General features: G+C 41.5%; 1 protein-coding gene across 1 annotated transcript in view; it reads left to right on the top strand.

The window, feature by feature from the left end:
* Positions 1–23728, top strand: part of DPF3 (double PHD fingers 3) — a 187467-nt gene that overhangs the window by 44033 nt on the left and 119706 nt on the right. Inside the window, exon 4 of the mRNA XM_032593533.1 lies at positions 16877–16984. Within this exon, the coding sequence (XP_032449424.1) occupies positions 16877–16984 (108 nt within the window). The remainder of the gene's footprint in view (positions 1–16876; positions 16985–23728) is intronic.

The following is a 23728-nucleotide window of genomic DNA, read 5'->3' as shown; positions in this document are numbered from 1 at the left end:
AAATACTTCCTCTGAGTGGTTGTGCCACTAACTGAATACACAGTTGGATTTGTTTCATTTTGCTTTCACTTATTAGGTATTATTTTTTTCAAATTTCATATAATTTGTTTGTATTTTTAAAATTAGTTTTTATTTTGAAATAATTACAGATCCACAGGAAGTTGCACCCATAGTACAGAGGAATCCCCCAAATCCTCCACCCAATTTCTCCCAGTGGATACATCTTATGTAATCAGAGCACAATCTGGAAACCAGAAAGTTGACATTGGTAAAATGTGTGTGTGTAGTTATATGCCATTTTATCACATATAGATTTGTGGAACCACCACTATAATCAAGATATAAAACTATTCCATCACCACAAAGATCTCCCTCATACTACCCCCTTATAATCATACTCACCAGCCCCTCTCATTATTTCAACACCTTTACCCTTCCCCATGTATAACACAATGTCTTAAACATTTCCTCTGCACACATTGAAAAACCATCTCAGACGGTATTATAATTTTTGCTTCACTCCTGAAACGAATATTATACTACAGGTTAACTAACTAGAATTAAAAAAAAAAAAAAAAAAAAAAAAAAAACCTGAAATAAAAAAAATTTTTTTTGCTTCAACTATCAAACTATTAACTTAGAAAACTTAAGTGTCTATTATATTTACTCATATTTTTACTCTTTAATTGTTCCTTTTTCCCTCTTGATGTTCCAAGATGCCTTCTTTTATAATTTCTTTCTGATTAAGTATTTCTTTAGCCATTCTTTTAAAGTAAGTAGGTCTACTGGTAACAACTTCTCGTAAGTTTTCTTTCTTCTGGGAATGCCTAGATTTTTCCCTTCATTCCTAAAGGATATTTTTGCTGGATATAAAGTTCTGGGTTGATAAATCCTTTTATTTTAGCAATTGAAAAATGTTTTGCATCTCTTTTTGGTGTGTGATGAGGTTTGTGAGGAGACATTTGCTGTCATTCTTTTCTTTTATAGGTGAGGTGTTGGGGAACCTGAGTGGTTCAATTGGTTGAGCATCTGACTTTGGTTCAGGTCATGATCTTGTGGTTCATGAGTTTGAGTCCCACATCAGGCTTACTGCTGTCAGCACAGACCCTGCTTCAGATCCTCCGTCCTACTGTCTCTCTGCCCCTTCCTTGCCTGCTGTCTCTCTCTCAAAAATAAACACTCGTAAGTGAGGTGTCATTTCTGTCTCACTACTTTCAAGACTTTTTTTTGTCTTTAGTTTTCAAAAATCTGATTTTGATATGTTTTGGTGTGGATTTGTTTGGGTTTACCTGTTTTGGAATTCACTCAGCTTCTGGAATCTGTAGGTTTATATCTTTTGCCAAATTTAGGAAAATTTCAGCTATTATTCTTTTGAATACATGTTCAGCCCCACTCTCTTTTCCTTATCCTTCTGGGACTCTACTAACACAAATTTTAGATTTTTTGCTATAGCCCATAAGTCCCTCAGGCTCTGGGTCTTTCTGTTTGTTTGTTTGTTTTTGTTTTTGTTTTTTCTCTCTGTTGCTCAGATTGGGTTATTTTTATTTTTCTCTCTTCCAGTTCACTACTTCTTTCTTCTATTCTCTGCATTTGTTGTGTTGTTTTATTGTGTTTTTAACTTTTACAATTTCTGTTTGGTTCTTCTTTATATCTTCCATTTCCTTGCTGAGACTTTGTATTTTTTCATTTTTTCAAGTATTTGTGATTATTTGTTGAAACATGTTTATGATGCCTCCTTCAAAATCCTTGTCAGATAATTCTAATATTTGCATTGATATCTATTGTCTTTTTTACTCATTCAAATTGAGATTTTCCTGGTTCTTCATATGAATGATTTTGATTGACTCCTGGACATTTTGGCCATGATGTTATGAGACTCTATATGTTATTTGGTAAAATGCTCAAATCTTTTATCCATTTAAAAATTGGGTTTTTTTAAAAAATTGAAATTTATTTGACATACGTCATTGTGGAAATTTAAGGTGTACAACATGTTAAATTTATACATTTATATATTGTAATATGATTGCCATTGTAGTGATAATTACTGGCTCTATCATATTTATGATCATCCTTTTTTTAGTGGTTGGAATAATTGAGTTCTAGTCTCTTAGAAAGTTTGGTGATTATAATACAGTATTGTTGTCTATGTTCACCATCATATGTATTAGATCTCTAGGGGAATTGTTTTTGTATTGTTAAATTTTGATAGTCCTTTATACTAGATTCAAGATGTTTGTTTGATATATACTTTGCAAATATCTTCTCCCAGTTTTTGTCTTATATTTTCATTATCTTTTTTTTTTTAAGTTTATTTATTTTGAGAGAGAGTGAGAGAGAGCAAGAGTTGGGGAGGGATAGAGAGGGAGAGACAATACAAAGCAGGCTCCGTGCTGTCAGTGCAGAGCCCAATGAGGGGCTTGAACTCACAAACCATGAGATCATGACCTGAGCTGAAATCGAGAGTCTGACACTTAACTGACTGAGCCACCCTGGTGCCCCTATTTCATTATCTTAATAGTGTCTTTCAAAGAGCAGACATTTTATATTTTGATTAAGTCCAATTTATCAATTTGTTATTTAATGAATTGAGATTTTGTTGTTGTATGTAAGAAATTGTTGCTTAATCCAATGTCAAGTAATGTATTTTTTTTTCCTGGAAGTTTAATAATTATAGGTTTTATACTTAGGTCTATGATCCACTTTGAATTAATTTTAAAATATGGTTTGAGGTACAGATTAAAGTTTATATTTTTGCAGATAGAAATCAAATTGTTCCAGCATAATTTGTTGAAAAGATTAGCCTTTCTTGGGGCGCCTGGGTGGCGCAGTCGGTTAAGCGTCCGACTTCAGCCAGGTCACGATCTCGCGGTCCGTGGGTTCGAGCCCCGCGTCGGGCTCTGGGCTGATGGCTCAGAGCCTGGAACCTGTTTCTGATTCTGTGTCTCCCTCTCTCTCTGCCCCTCCCCCGTTCATGCTCTGTCTCTCTCTGTCCCAAAAATAAATAAACGTTGAAAAAAAAATTTAAAAAAAAAAAAAAAGAAAAGATTAGCCTTTCTCAACTGAATTGCTTTTGTACCTTTGTCAAAAATTAAATGTTCACATGTATGTAGTTCTAGTTCTGGATGTTCAATTTTGTTTCATGGGTTTATCTGTTTTTACACTAATATCATACTGTCTTGATTCTTGTATTTTTGCAATGCATTTTGAAATCAAGTAGTGTTAGTCCTTTAATCTGTTTTTCTTTTTCTAAGTTATTTTGGCTATTTTAGTCCTTTGCATTTCCATATGAATTTTATAGTCTGTCCAGTTTTACAAAAACTCTGCTGGGATTTTGATTGGGATTATGTGGAATCTATGGATCAATTTTGTGGAAAATTAACAACTCTCAATACTGAGTCTTCCAATCCCTGAATATAATATCTCTCCATTTGTTATCTTTAATTTTTCCCATTGATGATTTTTAGTTTTTTGTGTACAGATATTTCACACTTTTTTCAAATTTATCTCTAAGTACTTAACATTTTTGATACTATTGTAAATGGATTTTTAAAAAATTTAGTTTCTGATTATTCGTCATTAGTTTACAGAAATACAGAAATATGTATCTTCATTCTGTATCCTCAAACTTTGTTTTACTCATTTATTCTAATAGCTTTCTGTAGATGCTACAGCATTTCAGCGTTTTCTACAGTTGATTGTTGTTAGTGAAAAAGAAAACTTTTCTTTCCTTTTTTTTTTTTATAAGTTTATTTATTTATTTTGAGAGAGAAGGGGAGAGAGAGAGAGAGCGGGAGAGGGTCAGAGAGAGAGAGGGAGAGAGACTCCCAAGCAGGCTTTACGCTGTTAGTGCAGAGCCCGATACAGGGCTCAACCTCACAAACAGTGAGATAATGACCTGGGCCACAGTCAAGAGTTGGGTGCTTAACTGACTAAGCCACCCAGGTGTCCCAACTTCTCTTGTCAGTATGGATGACTTTTATTTATTTTACTCATCTGTTGCACTGAGTAGAATGGCCACTGAAATATTAAGAAAAAGTGGTTAGAGTGGACATCCTTATGATATTCCTGATCTTAAGGAAAAAAACATTCATTTTTTTCATTTCTAAATATGATGTTAGCTGTGGGCATTTTGTAGTTGATTTTTATTAGCAACTTCCTTCTAGTTTGAGAATTTTAAATCAGGAACTGATGTTGGATTTTATTAGCTGATTTTTCTGAGTCTATTGAGATGATCATGTGATTTTTCTTTTGTGGTTTGTTAACATGAGGAGTTACATTGATTGATATTTGAATGTTAAGCTAACATTGCATTCTGAGGATAAATCCCACTTTGTCATGATATATTATCCTTTTTATATATCATCAGATTCACTTTGCTAAAGTTTTATTAGAGGTTTTACATCCATGTTTATGAGCAATATTTGTCTATAGTTTTCTTTCCTTGTGTTTGTGTCTGGTTTGGTCTCGGGGTGAGGTTGGCCTCTTATAATGAGTTGGGAAGTATTCCTTCCTTTTCAGTTTTCTGGAAGAGTTTATGCAGAATTGGTATTTTTTCCTTAAATGTTTTGTAACATTTACCAGTGAATTTCTCTGGGCCTGGCAATTTCTTTGTAGGAACATTTTTAACTACAAATTTGATTTCTTTAATAGATACTCAGGTTATTCATTTCATATTGAGTGAATCTTGGTAGTTTGTAACTTCAAGGAATTTTTCCATTTCAGCTAAGTTGGTCAAAATTGGTTGCACAAAGTTGTTTATAACATTGGTGCATTATCCTTTTAATATCTGTAGAATCTTGTGACATATTCTCTTCTATTTTTTTAATTGGCAATTTGAATTTTCTTTTTCACCTGATCAGTCTACCTGGAGGCTTATAAATTTTATTGATATCAAAGAAATAGCTTGTGATGTAATATTTTTTCCTTTTTTTCCCTATTTTATGGTTTCTGTGTTGATATTTATTTTTCCTTTCTTTTTCTTACTTTGGATTTAATTTACTCTTCTATTTCTTCTATTATTTCTTAAGGTAGAAATTGAGGTCATTGATTTGAGACTTCTCTTCTTTTTCTCCTATGGGTGTCTTCTAATATAGTTTATCCCCAAATATAAGTACTGTTTTAGCCTCATTTCACCAATGTTTGTATTGTATTTTCATTGTCATTCAAATAAAAGTATTTTCTAATTTGTCTTTTGAGTTCTTCTTTTACCTATGGATTATTTAGGAGTGTGTTATTTCCAAACATTTGGGGGATTTTCCAAATGTATGCCTGTTACTTGTTTCTAATTCTATATAGTCAGAAAATACTTTGTATGACTTGAATCCTTTAAAATTTACTGAGACTTATATGGTTCAGAATATGGCCTATCTTGGATAAATTTTCTCTTTGGCCTGGAAAAGAATGTGTATTTTCTTGTTGGTGGTTGGAATGTTCTAGAACTATCAATTAAGTCAAGTTGGTTGATAGTATTGCTCAAATCTTCATCATTACTAATTTTTCCATTTATTTTTTCTATGAATTATCAAGAGAGAGAATTGAAATTTCTGACTATAATTGTGAATTTGTCTATTTATCTTTACAATTTTATTAGTTCTTGCTTCATATGTTTTGAAGCTGTGTTATTAAGGGCATACACATTTAAGATTGTTATGTCCTCTTGGTAAATTGATCCATTATCATTATGTAATAACTTTATCTCTACTAATATTCTTTACTATGAAATCTGCTTCCTGTGACATTAATGTAGCCACTCCAGCTTTCTTTTGATTAATGTTATCATTGTGTATCTTTCTCCATTCCTTTACTTTTACATATTTGGATTTGATGTTAAAAGTAGGTATTTTTTGTAGGCACATATAGTTGTGTCTTGCTTTTTAAATGCAATCTGACAGTGTGTGTTTTTAAAATTGAGGTATTTAGACTATTTACATTTAATGTGATTATTATTATAATTAGGTTTAAACCCATCATTTTGCTATGTGTTTCCTATTTATCCATCTGTTTGTTCCCTTTTCCCTCATTTTCTTCCTTTTGGGGGTTAAATTTTTTATGATTCTATTTTATTTCCTTTGTTGGCTTAATAACTCTTTGTTTTGTTATTTTGGTGATTGCTTAATGTTTGTAGTCTGCATCTTTTTTTTTTTTTTTTTTCAACGTTTTTATTTATTTTTGGGACAGAGAGAGACAGAGCATGAACGGGGGAGGGGCAGAGAGAGAGGGAGACACAGAATCGGAAACAGGCTCCAGGCTCCGAGCCATCAGCCCAGAGCCCCACGCGGGGCTCGAACTCACGGACCGCGAGATCGTGACTTGGCTGAAGTCGGACGCTTAACCGACTGCGCCACCCAGGTGCCCCTGTAGTCTGCATCTTTAATTACAGTTTGCTTTCAGGTGATATTTTACTACTTCATGAATAGTATACAAACTCTACAACAGTATCCAGTAAACAGAATAATGCCATCCACAAAGACATCCAGACCTGGAACCATAGAAATGCTACCTGACATGGCAAAAGGAGTTTTGGTGATGTGATTAAGTTAAGGACCTTTAGATGGGGAGATTATTATTATTCGGATGGTCTCAATGTAATCATAAGGTCTTTATAAAGGGAAGGAAGCAGGTCAGAGTCAGAGCAGGAGGTGTGACAACAGAGGTCAAAGTGATGCCATTGAGGAAGAAGCCATAAATGAGCCAAAGGATGTGGGTGGCCTCTAGAAGCCAGAGAAGGCAAAAAAGTAGATTCTCCTCCAGAATCTCCAAAAGGAATGAAACCTTGCTGACACCTTGGTTTTAGCTAAGTGAGACTGATTTTAGACTTCTGACCTCTAGAATTGTGAGGCAGCAAATTCATGTTGTGTTAAACCTCTGAGTTTGTGGCACTTCATTGTAGCAGCAATAGGAAACTGATTCAAGTATACTTTCATCTTTCCCCTATTTACCTTTGTGCAATTGGTGTCATATATTTTATTTTTACATATGGTATAAACCTTTTACTACACTGTCATTATCTTTGTTTAGTTAATCATCTTACAAAATTTTTTTAAATGTTTATTTATTTTTGAGAGAGAGAGAGAGAGAGAGAGAGAGAGAGAGAGAGTGGGCAGGGGAGGGGCAGAGAGAGAGGGAGACACAGAATCCGAAGCAGGCTTCAGGCTCTGAGCTGTCAGCACAGAGCCTGATGAGGTGCTTGAACTCACAGACCGTGAGATCATGACATGAGTCGAAGTTGGATGCTTAACTGACTGAGCCAGACAGGCACCCTTAGTTAATCATCTTTTAAAGAGTTTTCAAGAATAAGAAAAAAACATCTTACATAATTACTCATGTACTAAACCATTCCTGATGCTTTTCATTTGATAGTATATATCCATATTTAGGTCTGGTATCACTTTCCTTCTGCCTAAAGGACTTCCTTTAATATTTCTTGTAGTGTGGGTCTGCTGATGATTAATTCTTTCAACTTCTGTATATATTGGAATATCTTTAGTTTGCTTTAGTTTTTTGAGAGAGATTTTTGCAGAATATAGAATTTAGGTCGACAAGTTTTTTTTCCCTTTCAGTCCTGTAATGATATTGAACCACTGTTTTTTTTTTTGTTTTTTTTTGTTTTTTTGTTTGCATTGTTTCTGATGAGAAATCACTCTTATCTTTGGTCCTCTCTATATAATATGGCTCCCTTCTCTGGCTACTTTTAATATTTTACCTTTCACTTTTTTTCCTTCTGAGTGGCTACAAAGACTTTATGAAATTATTAAAAATTTTGACATTTAAATATTCACATGTGTGTATTAAATGGCTATATAGAATATCACTCTTTTTGGGCAGTTTTGATTATGATGTGCTTTGTTACAGTTTTATTCATGTTTCTTGTGCTTAGTTTTATTGAGCTTCTTGGATCTGCATGTTTGTGGTTTTCATCAAATTTTGAAAATTTCTAGCCATTATTTCTACAAATATTTTTTCTTCTCCTTCTCCTCTTTGGGAACTCCAAGTACACATATTATTAGGTTGTTTGAAGTTTTCCCACAGCTCATTATGCTGTTTTTCTAAAAAGTTCTTTTTCCCAGGGGTTTCATTTGGGGTAGTTTCTGTTGTTGCATTTTCAAGTGCACTAATTTTTTCTTCTGCAGTATCTAATCTGACATTAATCCCATTCAGTATTTTTTATCTCACACATTGTAGTTTTCATTTCTAGATGTTAAGTTTGAATCTTTAGAAGAATCAATTTTTTTACTTCACTTTTGAACATATGGAATACAAATGATAACTGTCCTAATGTTCTTGCTGCTAATTATAATGTCAGTTTCAATTCTGGGTTGGTTTTAATTGGTTGGTTCCCCTGCCCCCCTCATTATAGGTCATATATTTCTGCTTCTTTATATATGCCTTGTAATTTTGGATTGGATGCCAGACATCATGAATTTTACCTTGTAGGTGCTGTATATATTACTTATTCCTATAACTATTCTAGAGCTTTATTTTGGGACAGTTAAGTTACTTGGAAACAGTGTGTGATCTTTAGGTGATACTGGAGCAGTGCTTAGTCTAGGGCTAATAATTTCCTGTCAGAGAGGTAAGACCCTTTTCTGTACTCTACCCAGTACTCCATGAATCATGAGGCTTTCCTAACATGCTGGTGGGAACAGACTGTTCCCAGCCCCTTTGCACACCAGGCACTCATATCTGTTCCTACTGGCTGGTTCTTCCCTCAACATTGAACAGTTTCTTCATAAGTGCTGATTAATACGGAGCTGAATACTCTAAGGGGGTCTCTGTGGACCTCCGAAGCGCTTTTTCTGTGTAACGCTCTTCTTTTACAATTCTGTTTCTTGAATTCTGGTCACCTTGGTCTCCTCAGACTCTCATCTCTTTCTTTTCACTCAGTCTCAGAAAGTCTGTTGGTTTCCACCCATGTTTCTCTTCCCTGTGCTGCAATCTGGAAGCTCTCTTGAGGTAGTAAGCTGGGGAAGTCCTAGGGCTTATCTTGTTCATGTCCAGACAGTTGGGCACGTTCAAGGTGGTATGGCTGTAGACTTACCTTGTTCATTTCCAGTGCTTCAGGCATCACTGTCCTCCATTTCTTGATGTCCTGTGTCTTGAGAACTTTTATTTCATGTTTTATCTGTCTTTTGGTTTCTTGTAAAAGAGTAAATATGATCCTTGATACTCCCATCTAGCCAGAAGCAGATGTTTGCTTTTTTAATTTAACCATATGAAATATTCACATGGTTCTAAAGTCATATCTATAAAGCATGGTATAGTCAGAGAATGTCTTGTTCTGTCTCTGTCCCTTTCCTGTTTCTATATAGGCAACTTCCTCCTCTTCTTCTTGTTACTAATACTTTGATTTTGCTCTCTGTAAGTTTCTACTAAGCCTTTGGTTTATCTTTCCACTAAAAGAAAAACCATATGTGAACACACAACATATATATTTATGTACATATGTATATGGGTGTATCCCCATTTGTTGGGTAAATTATAGTATATGATGCACACTATTCTCCACCTTGTTTTTTTCACTTAATAGTGTACTCCATTGTAGTGTGTACTTCCCTCCCTCTATGTGTCAATTGCTTCATAATAGTCCATTGTGTGCATATGTTATGGTTTATTCAATCAGTTTGCTATGGTGGACATTGGATTATTTCCAGGCTTTTTCTAGTATTAAAAATGCTACAGCGAATACATATTTTTATATTTTTGCATATTAATCTGTGATACAGATTCCTAGAAGTGGAATTGCTGGGTCAAAGGGCAAATACATATGCACTTTTGCTAGATATGCCAAATTTCCCTCCATAGGGTTGAACTATTTTGCATTCTTATCAGTGGTGGATGAGATTGGTAGGCATATTTCTCACAACACAAAATTTCAATAGCACCATAGACTGCTTCATGGAAGGGTGAGGACTAGAATTATTGAAACAAAGGCCATGGTGGAGGCTCTTGTCAGGGATATTGGGGACACAATTCTTGTATCAGGTAAGAGTTAGACCCAATAACATGTAAGCTCACATTATAATGTGATTATTCTTGAAAAATTTTTTTCTGATGAATTTAGGAAGTATGTAGTGGTTGTTTTTCTGATTTTCCATACGTTTTATGTGCCTCTCGATGATGCTTTTATATTATTAGGATGCATTTCTCCATGAGCAATTTTACTTGGTGATATGGAAGTAGAGGGAAAATAAATTCCACAAGAAATGTCTTGATGGGGGTGGGTGGGAGGGCTGGGGGATATTTTCCTGATAGTTTTAGTGTGGGGAGCTTCTTTCTCAAGGGAAGGACTTTGGATTTCAACCCTACTGTGTGTGGATCAGTAATGGGATGGCTTGGTGGGGTTAGGTTAGTAGAGAGGTCTTGAATGTGGGCTGTGGACTAGATTACCCTTTGAATTGTGTGACCCTGTGCCAGTTACTTAAACACTGTTAGCCTCACCGTCCTTGTCCTTTAAATGTCTCATAGGGTAGTTGTTATGGTAAGTAACAGTGAGTGTGAGATACTAGCCTAGGACAGAGTAAGAGCTCAGTAAATGTTAGCTTTGTTACTGTGTCGGTTTTTGAGTGTGATGGGACCGGTGAGGGGCTTGGGAACCCCTGAGCCAGAAGGGGCTGGCGGCATCCTGGATTTGAGGCTTACCTCACCAGTCTTGGCCCTTGGGACATTAGAATTGAATAGTAGAGAGGGAGAGAAGCTCATGGAGAAGAAGGGGCAGGGTTCTGGGAGAGGATGGTTGGGGAGCTGGATAGAGAGCTGTGCTGAGTGCTAGGGTATGGTGCCTAGTGCCCAGGACTCCAGGCTATCGGGGAGAAGAAAAGACACTGTGGCCTGGGATGGCTCAAGGGGCTTCACTGAACAGGTGGTCCACAAAGTCAGGACAACTTTTAAATAAGCCAAGGACCAGGAAATATTATGGGTCTAAGTGCTTACGAAATACATCTTGTCTACTCCTCAAGCCCTACCTAGGGACTTATTACTCATCCCTCCAGTTCTGTAGAGGTGGTCCAATTGGTGTTTTCAGTCACAAACATTAGTGGAACACCTGTTATGTCCTGGGCCCTGGGAATATAAATATGAGTAAGAGTTGATCTAGTGCAAAGTTCCTTATGTAGGAGTTTCTCGAACTGCAATTGCCTTGGTGTATTTCTGATATTCTGGTTTAGTAGGATTGGACCGGAGCCCAGGCACCAGCCCTTTTCAATAAATACTCATGCAGTTCTGATGCCCAGTTTTGATGGAGAACGCCTGACTTGTGTCATTATCTCTTTATAAATATGGAGGCTGTTGGTGACCCACTGTGGAGGCACCTGTGGGAGCAGCATGCGGAGGAGCTCTTTAGTGGCAGTGATGGTCTGAAGAGCAGCCTGCTGTTCCATCCCTTTCCTGTCCAGTAGGGGGTAGGCAAGGGGGAGATGAAAAAGGGAAGCAGTGTTTGGATTCTTAATTTGGAGCCTTAAATCCTGTTACCCCAATCTGAGTGGGTGTGACCACTGCCTCTTTTCTCTAACTCCCATGCCCTCTAGTTCCTTGGCCTCTCAGTTGGCTGTCGTTCAAACCCAAGTGGGTGGATGGGATGGATGGCTTGGATACAGGTGACACCTGTCCGCTCTGGGGACAGAGGGTGAACAAATTGGCATAAATATAGGAAGTCTTTGATCCAAAATAAGGGCGAGGCAAAACTGTAAGAGTTGATCAACCACAGGAAGTCTGTCTTGTGAAGGAGTGAGGTTTCCATTGCAGGGAGGGTTCAGTGGTGGCTGCTGATCCCCGTCTCTGAGAGGCTTCAGGGAGAGCCCTTCTCTGGGTGAACTGCCACTGCTCAACTCTGGTTGGGGGACGAAGGCATTACTCCAGTTCTTTTCTTCTTTTCAGACCCTGTTCCTATCCCCTGTCATCTTTACTTCCTTTCTATCTCATTTCATCTTCTGAATTCTTTTAAAAAGTTAAAAAAAATTTTTTTAATGTTTATTTTTGAGAGAGAGAGAGAGTGAGAGCGCAAACCTGAGCATAAGTGGGGGAGGGGCAGAGAGAGAGGGAGACACAGAACCTGAAGCAGGCTCCAGGCTCTGAGCCATCAGCACAGAGCCTGACTCAAGGCTTGAACCCATGAACCACGAGATCATGACTTGAGCTGAAGTGGGATGCTTAACTGATTGAGCCACCCAGGTGCCCTTATTTTAAAAATTAAAAAAAAGTTTATTATTTATTTTGAAAGAGAGAAAGAGCATGGGAGAGGGGCAGAGGGTGGGGGGGGGGGAGAGAATCCTAAGCAGGCTGTGCACTGCCACCACAGATCCTGATGCGGGGCTCAATCCCATGTATCGTTGAGATCACTACTTCAGCCAAAACCGAGAGTTAGATGCTCAACCAACTGAGCCACCCAGGCGCCCCCATCTGGGTTCTTAATAGCTCATGCCATGTCTGTCAGGGATAATGATACTTAGGGTCCACCTGCTGACTTGATCGATGCTGGTAACAAGTGACTTGTCTGGAATCTGCTGACCATACAGGCATCAAGCCCATCCTGCTGATTTTTTTCTGTGGAGACAGTTCTCCCTCCAGCAAGTGTGTGAGTTTGTGAGTGTGTGTGTGTGTGAGAGAGAGAGAGAAGGGAGAGAGAGAGAGAGAGAGAGAGAGAGAGAGAGAGAGAGAGATACTTGTGCTTGTACATGAGTATGAGTGTTGTAACTAGAGTTGCAGCTCAAAGGAAAAGAAAAGCAGTTTGCTCAGTGGGGTATGTGAATGGGGGGGTAGCTGTGGCCTTGGTTACCAGGGAAGACTAGTCGGCCCTCTTGTCTCCTGCCTCCTTTCCCCCCTCCTCCATATTCCCCCTAGCCCCAGGCTCACTCCTTCAGGTTAATTTCCCTGGCTGCAGCTGTGACTCCCTCCTCCTCCTCCCCTTTCCCTCCCCTCTCCATCTACCACACACACAGGCTTTGAGTTATGTGCCTCCTGTTCTAATGAGATAAACAACATAACTCTCACGGGGCTGTGCTCGTCCCTCTATAAGTGGAACTCCAGGGCTGAATGCATTGGCCCTATAAAGGCACCCTGGTGCTTGTCAGCCTAGGGAGGAGGGCAAGGAAGGGGGGCTAGAGCCTCGAGAGAGTTCTTGGGGTCATTTGCTTGTTGAGATGAGGTGGAGTCAAAGCAGACATCAAAGAGAGGCCTATTTCTACCCTCATGGCTAGAGGAGCAAAGAGCAGCATGGGCACGTGGGGTGGGGGCCTTGTCATGCCACATGGCCATAGAGTCCAGATTCGTCTATGTCCGCTAACTCATGATTATTAATAACTGACGTTTGCACAAGGCTTCATGGTCATAAAGAGCTTCTTCTTGAATATAAGCGAATGCCTACAACAGCCCCTGTAAGGTAGGTACTATTAACACTCTTGTCGAATGGGCAAGGAGACAGGGTCAGAAATGTGTGGTGATATTTCCAAGGTTACAGGATTGGTGGTAGGAGGACTCATGCTCTTCCTCTGCATCACAGGGCTTCTGTAATCCATCAGAGAAAGTTAAAGAATGAAATAAAAATAGTCCCATCTTCTGGCCATTCGGACTACTTAATCCCAGGAGAGTGAGTGGGTCTGCAGCTATAAACGGAGGGGCCTGAGGCTGCCTTGGTGTTGCTGACCAACACGTGCAGTGACCACAGTCTCAGGGAGGGCATAGGCCCTTGGGCAAGTGTTGACAATTTTGACCTCTTGTCATTTAGATCTTTTGAGAGTGCTGGTCTGGACCAGTCCCTTCTTACTCACCTGCTTTTGGTCAGGCTGGAAATACTTTGAAGCAGCCTGTGGGGCAAGAAGGAGCCCAAGGCATAGAGACTGCCATCTTGGGGTGGATTCTGTGCTCACTTCTGAGCCTGCCTCTGGGGTCCCTCTTGGATGGTTTGAATGTGGGTGGATGAGTCTCCTGGAACCAGGAATAGTAGGTCATTCACTTTCTGCATTTCTGAATCTGATTCAGTTCTGGTTAAATTTATTGGTAAGTACTTCTTGAGGTGCCTACCGGCTACTGTGCTAAGTACTGGGGATACCAGAGATGGGCACGGTTCCTGTCATTCTGGATTTTATAAAACGAGTAGGGGAGACATTCTAGTAAGCAGGCAATTAATGACAACACCTTGGGGGAAACACTGGGGACCTTGAGACACTTTAGACAAGGCCATTTAACCAGTTTTGGTATATCAGAGAGAACATCTAGGCAGTAACTAGATGATGCTTAGACATCCAGAGGTCCTTGGTCAGACACTGGAACAATCTATAAGGTTCTTGAAAAAATAGCTGGCCCAATTCTCCCACCCACTTAAATTCAGATTGGGTAGGTCTGGCATGAATTTTTGGTCTTGAGGTCATTAAGAAGTTCTCCAGGTAAGGACACCTGGGTGGCTTAGTTGGTTAAGCATCCAGCTCTTGGTTTTCGCTTAGGTCACGATCTCGCGGTTTCATGGGTGTGTTTGAGCCCCATGTGCTGGCAGCATGGATCCTGCTTGGGATCCTCTCTCTCCCTCTCTCTCTGCCCCTCCCCCATCGCACTATTTCTCAAAATAAATACATAAACTTACATAAACTTAGTATATTTTAAAAATATACTAAGAACAGAATCTCAATACATTTAATTTGTGCTTAATACTTATATTATGTAGATATAATACTGAACATAACTGAATAATAAGCTGCTATAATTATAATCGATTTCTGTGTTCTTTATTATTATTATTTTATTGAGGTATAACTGATAAATAGAATTGTAAGATATTTAAAGTGTAAAAAAAAAAAAAAAAAAGAATCACTAACCCAAGATGAGTAGGGATTGGTGGGACCTGTTTATGGGATGCAGAGTACTGGGTCAGCCTTTGTACTTGGCCTTTGTTGGGATCATGGGGAATACCAGGCTTAGAGGTGGCTCAGACTTTGGGAAGACATCAGAATCAATGCAGCCATACAGGAGTTCTAGGGTCAGAGGTGATAGGATCATGGAGTGAATCACATCAAAAACATTGAACTATTCCCAGTGATGCCTTCCCTCAAAGAGAGGTCAAAACTGGACCTTCCATGGGAGGGAGAGCAGCCTTACTGTGATTCATTTAATCTTCTCTAAATCAACCACAAGTCTGGTCCTCAGAGAACGGGGAGCTCAGAGCTTCTGGATCCTCCCACTGTGCAGAAGCTATGAAGCTATCAATAAAATTAAGTATTGGGATGACTCTTGGACACCACAAGTCCTTAGCTCATGACACCAGAGATTTTTCTGGAGCCTCTAGGCTCTATGACCCTTGATGGTTTCTGAGAACCAAAATGGGGAGGGGTAGGGACCTTCAGCTGCTTCACAGACTTACAACCTGTGGGAACAGCTGTGCAATTAAAAATGAAACTTAGCACATAAAGAGAATTTGAAAATTTTGGTTCCTTTAGTACTGGAATAGTTGTCTCTGCTTTGGAACCCAAACAAATGAATGGGTAGAGATGACTAGTAAAAATGAGAAATGAATAAATGGATATATAGCAATGAAAGTTTTGTAGATTTTCTCTACAAATGGTCCCCAAATGGCAGACAGCAGATGGAAATAGGGTCCTGATATTTTCTAAGCCCCGTGGTCCTAGGTCTAGGAAATGACCTCACATAGGTCTGACAGTTGTCACAGGCCACATTTATCTACAGAAGACTGAGTTGTGACTAATTAAATGAAGCTGGAATGTATTCATTCACTCACTCATTCATTCAGCAAATGTTTAGTTTGATTCTTCTATGTGTCAGGCACAGGTCTAGTTCTGGGGATTCTGATGAAAATAAGACAAAGTCCCTGTTGTCACCAGGCTTTTTACTCTAGCAGGAGTGGACTGCTTGACTTGCTGGGTTCTTTTGGGTGTATCAGGCAGTTTTTTAAGTCTGCACATTGCCTAACTAGTCTTAAGCCCTCCTCCCTCTCCTCCCAGCCTCCACCCCCTGTCTCTTTATTTATTTATTTATTTATTTTGGAATAGACCGTTGTCTACTGTGGAAAGTCCACATTCCTCCAACGCCTCTGGCTACCACACTATGTGCCACAGGAGCCATAAGACTGTGGTCTGATAAGCAGGGAGGATCCTCATGGGGTGGTTGGTATGACAGATGATGCTGGTGTGGAACTTTGTTGCCAGAGTTCAAATCTCAATGGAGACTCTTGAGAGACAGTATGGTTAGTATATAAGCCCAGCCACTGGACTCTTGTCCATTTCTTCCTGTAAGGCCCAGGCAAGTGGGCAGGGTTGCATATGTATCCGGGCTCTGCAGGAATGAGTCCGGAGCATGGTCACCAGAGTAGGCTTATATTCTGATGGGGGTTGCTTAGGGCTCCCATTGGCTTTAGCAAGCTGCCAGCAGCTAACAGTGGGTGGAGAAAGCCATTAGGTAGGAAATCTGGCTCCTTGATCCTGTTTCCTTGAAATGCTTCTCAATCCAGGCTGTCGATAGGTAGGCAGATTGACTTCTGCTGCTTTGCCTTGAAGGGAACCTCCTTAACCTGGACCTGGAGAGAGGAGCAGTTGATGGGTAATACCTAGGGGTCCACTGCCTTGGAAACGCTGCGGTGCAGTTAAATCTGGAAAGGTCCCTCTGATCTCCCAGACCAGGAGATCTGAACTGTCTTAGTCATGGTGATGGCGTAGGCTTACTGAGGCAGCATGGTGGAGTAGACAGAGCAAGGGTCCTGGGGTCAGATGACTTAATACTGCTTGTGCTCTACCATCAACCAGCTGTGTGACCTTAAGTCACTGTACCTTTCTGGGCTTCAGTTTCCTTTCACTGTGAGGGAGAGGGTCAGACAAGGAATTTTCCAAGGCCCCTTCTAGCCTGGAGCCCTTAACCTTTATGCTGTCTCTATCCACAGGCCTCGCTCCGGGCCAGCTATACACATACCCTGCTCGTTGCTGGCGTAAGAAGAGACGATTGCACCCACCTGAGGATCCAAAGCTTCGGCTGCTGGAAATAAAACCTGGTCAGTGCCCTCTGAAGCTTGGTTGGGCCCATGGTGGGAGAGGTGGGAGAAGGCTGGGCTGGCCCAGGACAAGTTTGCTTTGCTCCTTTGTCTATAGAACTGGGTTCTCTGGGAGACTGAACCTGCCCCGTGGTGCCCAAAGGTGTTCCTCTGTGCCTTCTCTCATGTGTAAACATGTGTATGTGTTCACCTGAGTGTCTCTTTCCTGTGGTGTCTTGTGCCTTCTCTTTCCTCTTGTCTCCCTCTTGTCGCTCCTTGGAGTAAAGCAAGCCGGCAAGGGTGGGAACAGACCCACGAGGAATGCCTTTCCAGACTAGAGCCGAAGGAGCTATAGCTCCTTTGGGTTGTGTGACACTTCTTGTGGCCTCAAGTGAAGAAACCTTGTTCTAGCTTCTGTGTTTCTAAGGAGGGCATACCCCCCGCCCCCTTAATGTGAATGAACTTCAGGAGCTTCTTACCCGAGAAGGGCCACTTGCTAAAAATAGAACCCATCTTGGGCATGGAAATGGAAGAGTCTGAGTTCAAAATTTGCCTCTCGGTGATTGCTTGTGGCCACGCAGAAGGAATTGGTTAGTTTTCTTGACTACTGATCTGTTATAACCCTTCTGACTAGACGGCCATCTTCAAAAAAAAATTTTTTTTAATGTTTATTTGTTTTTGAGAGAAAGAGAGAGAGACGGAGAGAGAGACAGAGACAGAGTGTGAGCAGGGAAGGGGCAGAGAGAGAGGGAGACACAGAATCTGAAGGCGGCTCCAGGCTCTGAGTTGTCAGCACAGAGCCCAATGCAGGGCTTGAACCCGCGGACCGCAAGATCATGACATGAGCTGAAGTTGGATGCTTAAGCGACTGAGCCACCCAGGCGCCCCTAGAGGGCCATCTTCAGACCTGGGTCTGAGTTGCAGAAAGGCCAAGTGATTGCCTTGGGTCTTCAGCCTTAAAGGAACCTCTGGTTTTGGAGGTGCAAGGGCTGCAAAGTGTTTCAGGCTGGTGTGAACAATGCTGTTCAGGGGAACAAAGGCACAGCTGGCATTTCCCCTCACCAAATAATACAGACCTGGCTGCCTTAGGTTACTAGGCTGCCCAAGGTTACTTCACTCCTGCCTTTCCACACTGACGTCTGAGGCTGTGTTTTCTCTGCAAAATCTCTATTTACAGTTGCTTGGGATGCTTTCGCTCCCGGTTCTATGGTTAAGTCTGTATTGATTGTTTATTTTAACCCAGATTTCATTCTTGTAGAAGTTTTATTTGTTAGAGATGGGGGTGGGGTGGGGACTAGGGTTTTCAGTGAGCTCCATCCAAGATTTCAGTGGCCCTGCAGAATTTACAGACCCTTGCAGACACTTCAGGGTGATGACTGAGGTTGTTCCAAACTTCCCGAGGTGCAGGTTGTAGGAGAGCCAAGTCTCCCCCAGCGGTATAATCTAATGGAAAGATAACGCAAGCCACATGTATCATTGTATACCTTCTAGTAGCCACACTGAACAAAGGAGAAAGAAACAGGTAAAGTTAATTTTAAGTATGGATTATATTCAACTTAAGATGGCCATAATATTATCATTTTAGCATGTAATCAATGTAGAAATTATGAGTCAAGACATTTTACATTTTTTTCTTGTGTTTTTTTTTTTTTTTTTTTTTTTGTTTTAACTCCAGTGTTATATTTTACATGTTTAGCGCATCTCGTTGCAGACTAGCCACATTTCAAGCGCTCGGTTATCACACGTGGCTGGTTGTGCCCATATTGGTTGGAGTGGTTCTAGAACTACACTCACAGTGCGCTCTTGATCGGCAGCACAGCATCCCCAGGGAGGTTGGGACAGGTGTCGAATCTTGGGCCTCACCCCAGACCTGCTAAATCAGAATCTGCATTTTACCACATCCCCAGGACTGCGTTCCCACAAGGCACACTGAAGTTTGGGAAACAGTGGTTTTAAAGTGCTTTAAAGGTGGCCAGACCACAGGTTGGCATGGCATGACTTCACATCATCCGTGTTTCTTTATTGAACCTGAATAATTGTTGATATGAGCAATTTATTGTGGAGGTGGGGACATCCTCCTTCTTTGTTCCAGAATCATCCATCCTGTTCTTCTGGAAGTGCCATGGATGAGTGAGGTGGTAATCCCTGACTCGGTCCTTGCCTGGACCAATTGAATTCTACCCCACTCAGAGCTTTGCCGTAGGTGCTGCAGCCAGCGGCTGATACGTGCTGGGTTGGCTGTGCGGATTTTGAAGGGAGGGTGTTATTTAGGTGTCCTGTCACCAGCTGGATGTGTCTCCATGTTGGAGTATGTGGACCCGCTGGGTATATTTCCCCATCAGTTAATCAGAGGTACCAGGTTTTTGAGATTCTTTAAGAGATTTTCTATGCACACACCAAAAAGTACATCCATATGACCTTTTCCTCGTCTTTTGACCCAGCACAGCCACCTTGCATTTTGCCCATTCCATTTAAAAATGTGCCTCAGGCGTTGGCCATATCAACATATAAGGAATTTCCTCATTCCATTTTTACAGTTACACAATATTCCATTGTATGAATATACCACAGCTATTTAACCAGGCCCTCTCAGTTTTTGTTTCTAATTTTCCCAATTTAATCGGAGATGTGGTGAGCATTTTCATGTTCATATATGAATTCATATTAAATTTCCTATGTGAGGCTATCTCCTACGTAATTTGTTAAAAGATTTTATTACAAGTACTTGACATTAATTTTTAATTGTTAGTCTTTACTCTTAACATTTGTATAGAAAGTCTTTCTTAAGACCACTTTGTTTTTTTTTTTTTTTAATTTTTTTTTTCAACGTTTATTTATTTTTGGGACAGAGAGAGACAGAGCATGAACGGGGGAGGGGCAGAGAGAGAGGGAGACACAGAATCGGAAACAGGCTCCAGGCTCCGAGCCATCAGCCCAGAGCCTGACGCGGGGCTCGAACTCCCGGACCGCGAGATCGTGACCTGGCTGAAGTCGGACGCTTAACCGACTGCGCCACCCAGGCGCCCCTCTTAAGACCACTTTGTATTAGACTAATTGGATTGTCTTTTATGGGACCAAAGATATTTCATGCTATAAAATAACTCAGACAGCATTAATTCCAATTGCCTATTTTGAGAGGTCCAGGCAGGTTAGGAGATGTACTCAAAGTCACACAGCAATTCCTGTGGGAATATGCGTAGAATCCACATTGGTTGATTTCTCTGTTCAGTGCTTTTTTTTCCTGCTTCTTCATGCCCTCAGAGGTATACTAACTTAAAAAAAATTCCCTTAAAAACTTTATTTTATGATTATGAAACTAACATATAAGTGATTAAAATGCATCCAAGAGATAGTTGGAATTCTCCTTTAGTAATAAATGTCAGATGCACAAATCAAACTAGCCTAAGGAAAAAAATAGGGAAGTTGGTTCATATAACGGTAAATCTCAGAGTTGTGCTGGTTTCAGGCATAGCTGTATCCAGGGGCTCAAACATTGAAGCGAGGGCTCTGTGTCTCTTTCCACCTCTAACTCTCGTCTCCTTGTGGGGGAGACAAGGTGGCCATCAGCAGCCCCAGGCCCAGCACTCATTACACTCAGCAGAAAGCAGTCCCCTTCGAGAGCTGTGGCAGAGAAGTGGCGGGAAGGACTGATTAGCTGGCTGAGTTTATGTCTGCCCTACCAATCACTGCCACCCAGGGGATGGAGAACCCTGATTGAATCATCATCGTCATTATCATAACCAGTGTCTGAACAGCACACTGTAATTTACAAAGCCCTTTACAAAGCATTTTCATTTATAGCATTTCCTTTGGTCCCTACCAGAGCCCTGGGAGGTGGAGAAGGAAGGAAGGGATAAAAGTGGAATAAGCCTACTTTATATGTTAGGGAAATCAGGCTGTGGGCAGAGCCAAGGAAGGTTTACTGTGCTGCTCACATATCTGGGAACTGACAGTCTCATTGTTGGTGAGACTGAGTAAGAAGTTATTTTATGAGTGTCTGGCCCTTTTGTCTACAGACATTTACTTTGAGCACACTGGCCTCCCAGTGGCTGACTGTGGAGCAGCTGGCATCACAGCTGGCTTTGGACTTGCCCCATCCTTGGGCCTGCCATGACCTGTAGGGGGTGGGAAAAGGAAGAATCCTAGGGCTGGTGGTTTGCTGGGGCCGAGTACCCACCAGTGCCTCATGTCCTCATGTCTGTCTACGATTATTTGAAAGAGTTCCTTGGGCTCTGCCCTCATGCTTGGGGCAGAGGCTGGGGTGGCTGTTCCAGATCTCAGGGTGGTGAAGACCCAGAGCCCAAGTCAGCTAGGGTCCGATGGGAGGGCCCTCTCTGGAAAAAGTGAGCACCAGCTTGTTGAGGATGTGCCCTCGGAGGCGTAACCATATCCCGATGTGGCAAAAGATCCTAAGTAAGTTGGGCTCACCCGAGGCAGGCTCATTCTCCCGTGCCAGAATCCAGGCTGGCAGTAAACATCCAGGCCTGGAATAAATAACTTTTCGAATGACAGAGCTCTTTCTCAGATGAACTGGTTTCTCCTCTTTGGGGGATCAGATCTACTGCTAAGCCAGCTAAAAACAAAAACCCCAATGCCTTGGGCCAAAAGTGTGTCATTTCCATATACTGTTCTGAGTCCCGACTCCTGGGGCCAGGCTTTCAGGCTGTACCACCACACCAGCCTGCCACCACAGGTTGTGAATGAAGATGCCAGGAGAGTGCCTGAGAGTAGGTGATAAGGAACCTAAGCCTCGGACCTCAAAGCGTCAGGGTCCATCTAGAGAATGCTAAGCAGCGTGTATCATTCTCTTCCTAGAGGCGGCTCCCATTTGAAATGGAATTTTTCACACAAGCCAAAATGTCAGAAAAGGGCCTTCATCCAGGGCTTCAGCTAGCCTGGATGGCATCTTTGTGCAGCAGTAGAAGGCGCCCCCTCTGGGCGGACATTTATAAAAAATGATGTCCCTTTTGGTGGGTTAGTAGAGCTCAAGCTGGATCTCAGCCACTCTCTCTGTCTGTCCCCTTGGCAGGTCCCCACCTTTCAGCGGCTCTGCCTCATCGTTTATAAAATGCAGTTTCCAGCTGAGAGGACTCTTTCCCTTTTTTTTGGATATTATGTCTTCCCCAGCACCGGGTCAACTTGGACAATATTTTAAAATGACTGTCTCTTATTTTTACTCCTTTTGATTCGGGTTCAAAGAGAATGAGGTGTTTTGGCAGGTAGTTTTGAAGGTGACTCAGAGTAGAGTCATGGTCAGAGTCCCCGGACCATTTGCTGCAAATTCCTAGAAGGTGAGGACAGTCAGGTGGGGTGAACGAAGGCCCACCTTCCCAGAGACAGAGGAGAAGCTGAAGGAAACAGAGATGGGGAGAAAGGCTAGGGATTGCCTCTCTTCGACACACTGCAGTGGAATTAGGTATAACCTTGTTGAAGGTCAATGCTTAGTACCTATCAGTATTTAAAACGCCCATGCCCTTTGACCTAGAAATTCTGCTGCTAGGAATTCATCCTATAAATAAATAGATACTCCCAGTGTGTAAGGTCACCCATTGTGACATTGTTCATAACAGCAACAACAATGACAACAAAGAATGGGAACAACCAGAAGGTCCATTGATAGTGGACTAGTTAAATATATGGTACGTTCATAAAATGCAATACTATTTTGCCTTTTAAAGAAATGAGCAGGAAAAAAATGGGAGGATGTCGAAGATATACCACTAAGTGGAAAAAGAAAAGCAAATTGCACAACATTATGTGTAATCCTTTTTGGGCAAACCTTGCTGAAAATCGATAATCAATTTGTCCAACCTGAGCTGAATCTCTTTAAATTTATGGAAACTAGAAGACTAAGTTTATGTTGAAAGAAAACCAATGAATGAACCAATCAATCCTTGGCACCCCTCCACCACCCAGCCCCTGTGATGCCATCCTCTCGTCTCTCTTCCCTCCCAATCTCCTGCTGTGAGTCTCCTGAGGTCCCCTTGACAAGCTCCAGGAACGTGGTTATGTCTGTGACACTTGGAGCCTCCCTTGGGCTCCACCGTCAGCACCCTCATTTCCTTGGGGGAGAGGGAGAGGAGTTCCCCTGATTTGTGAGAGATGGGGGCACTGGCCCGGAGCAGAATTGTCTCAAGGCACGAGTTTTCCTTCCATGTCAGTCCCCCCTACGGATAATGAGGAGATGCCACAAGCAATTTATCATGCCAACACCCAGCTTGTACCTCTTGTCTTCCTTTGTGTCTCTGCCTGAATCCTGCCAGCGGTGGGCAGCTTTCAGTAACAGAGGCCATCAGGTAAGAGTTGTCCTTGACCTCAGGTCTGCAGAGCTGAGAGCTCTGTCAGGAAACCAGGTCAGGGCAAGGGGAGAGGGTATAGATCCCAGAATCTTGAGGGCCCCTGGAGAAGGTCTGAGGACAGGTCTATAGAACCACCTACCTGTGGTTCAGCAACCCCCCCCCCCCCAAAAGCACAGAGCTCATCTGGGCTGAGGCCACATCTCAGGACAGGGAGTGGGGAGGTGATCATGGCTGCCGCTCAGTCACTGTTCAGAGTGAAGTTACACACTGTTGGGCACACTCATCCTGCTGCTCTCATCCCATCTCCCACGGTGTGAATATGCCATCCTGCCTGTGTTTCTTTACTACTTGCTGAAAATAAAAATGTGTCTGTGTGCGGGTGGGATGGGGCTGAGAGCGGGGGAGAGCTCTCTGGGACTTGAAAACATTCTGTGTCCCTGGACCTATGTGTTTCTCACGCCTAACA

This window comes from Lynx canadensis, chromosome B3, assembly GCF_007474595.2.
Source record: "Lynx canadensis isolate LIC74 chromosome B3, mLynCan4.pri.v2, whole genome shotgun sequence".
NCBI classification, from domain to species: Eukaryota; Metazoa; Chordata; class Mammalia; order Carnivora; family Felidae; genus Lynx; species Lynx canadensis.
Note: the sequence above shows the minus strand (reverse complement) of the source record. Positions and strands in the feature narration are given on the sequence as shown.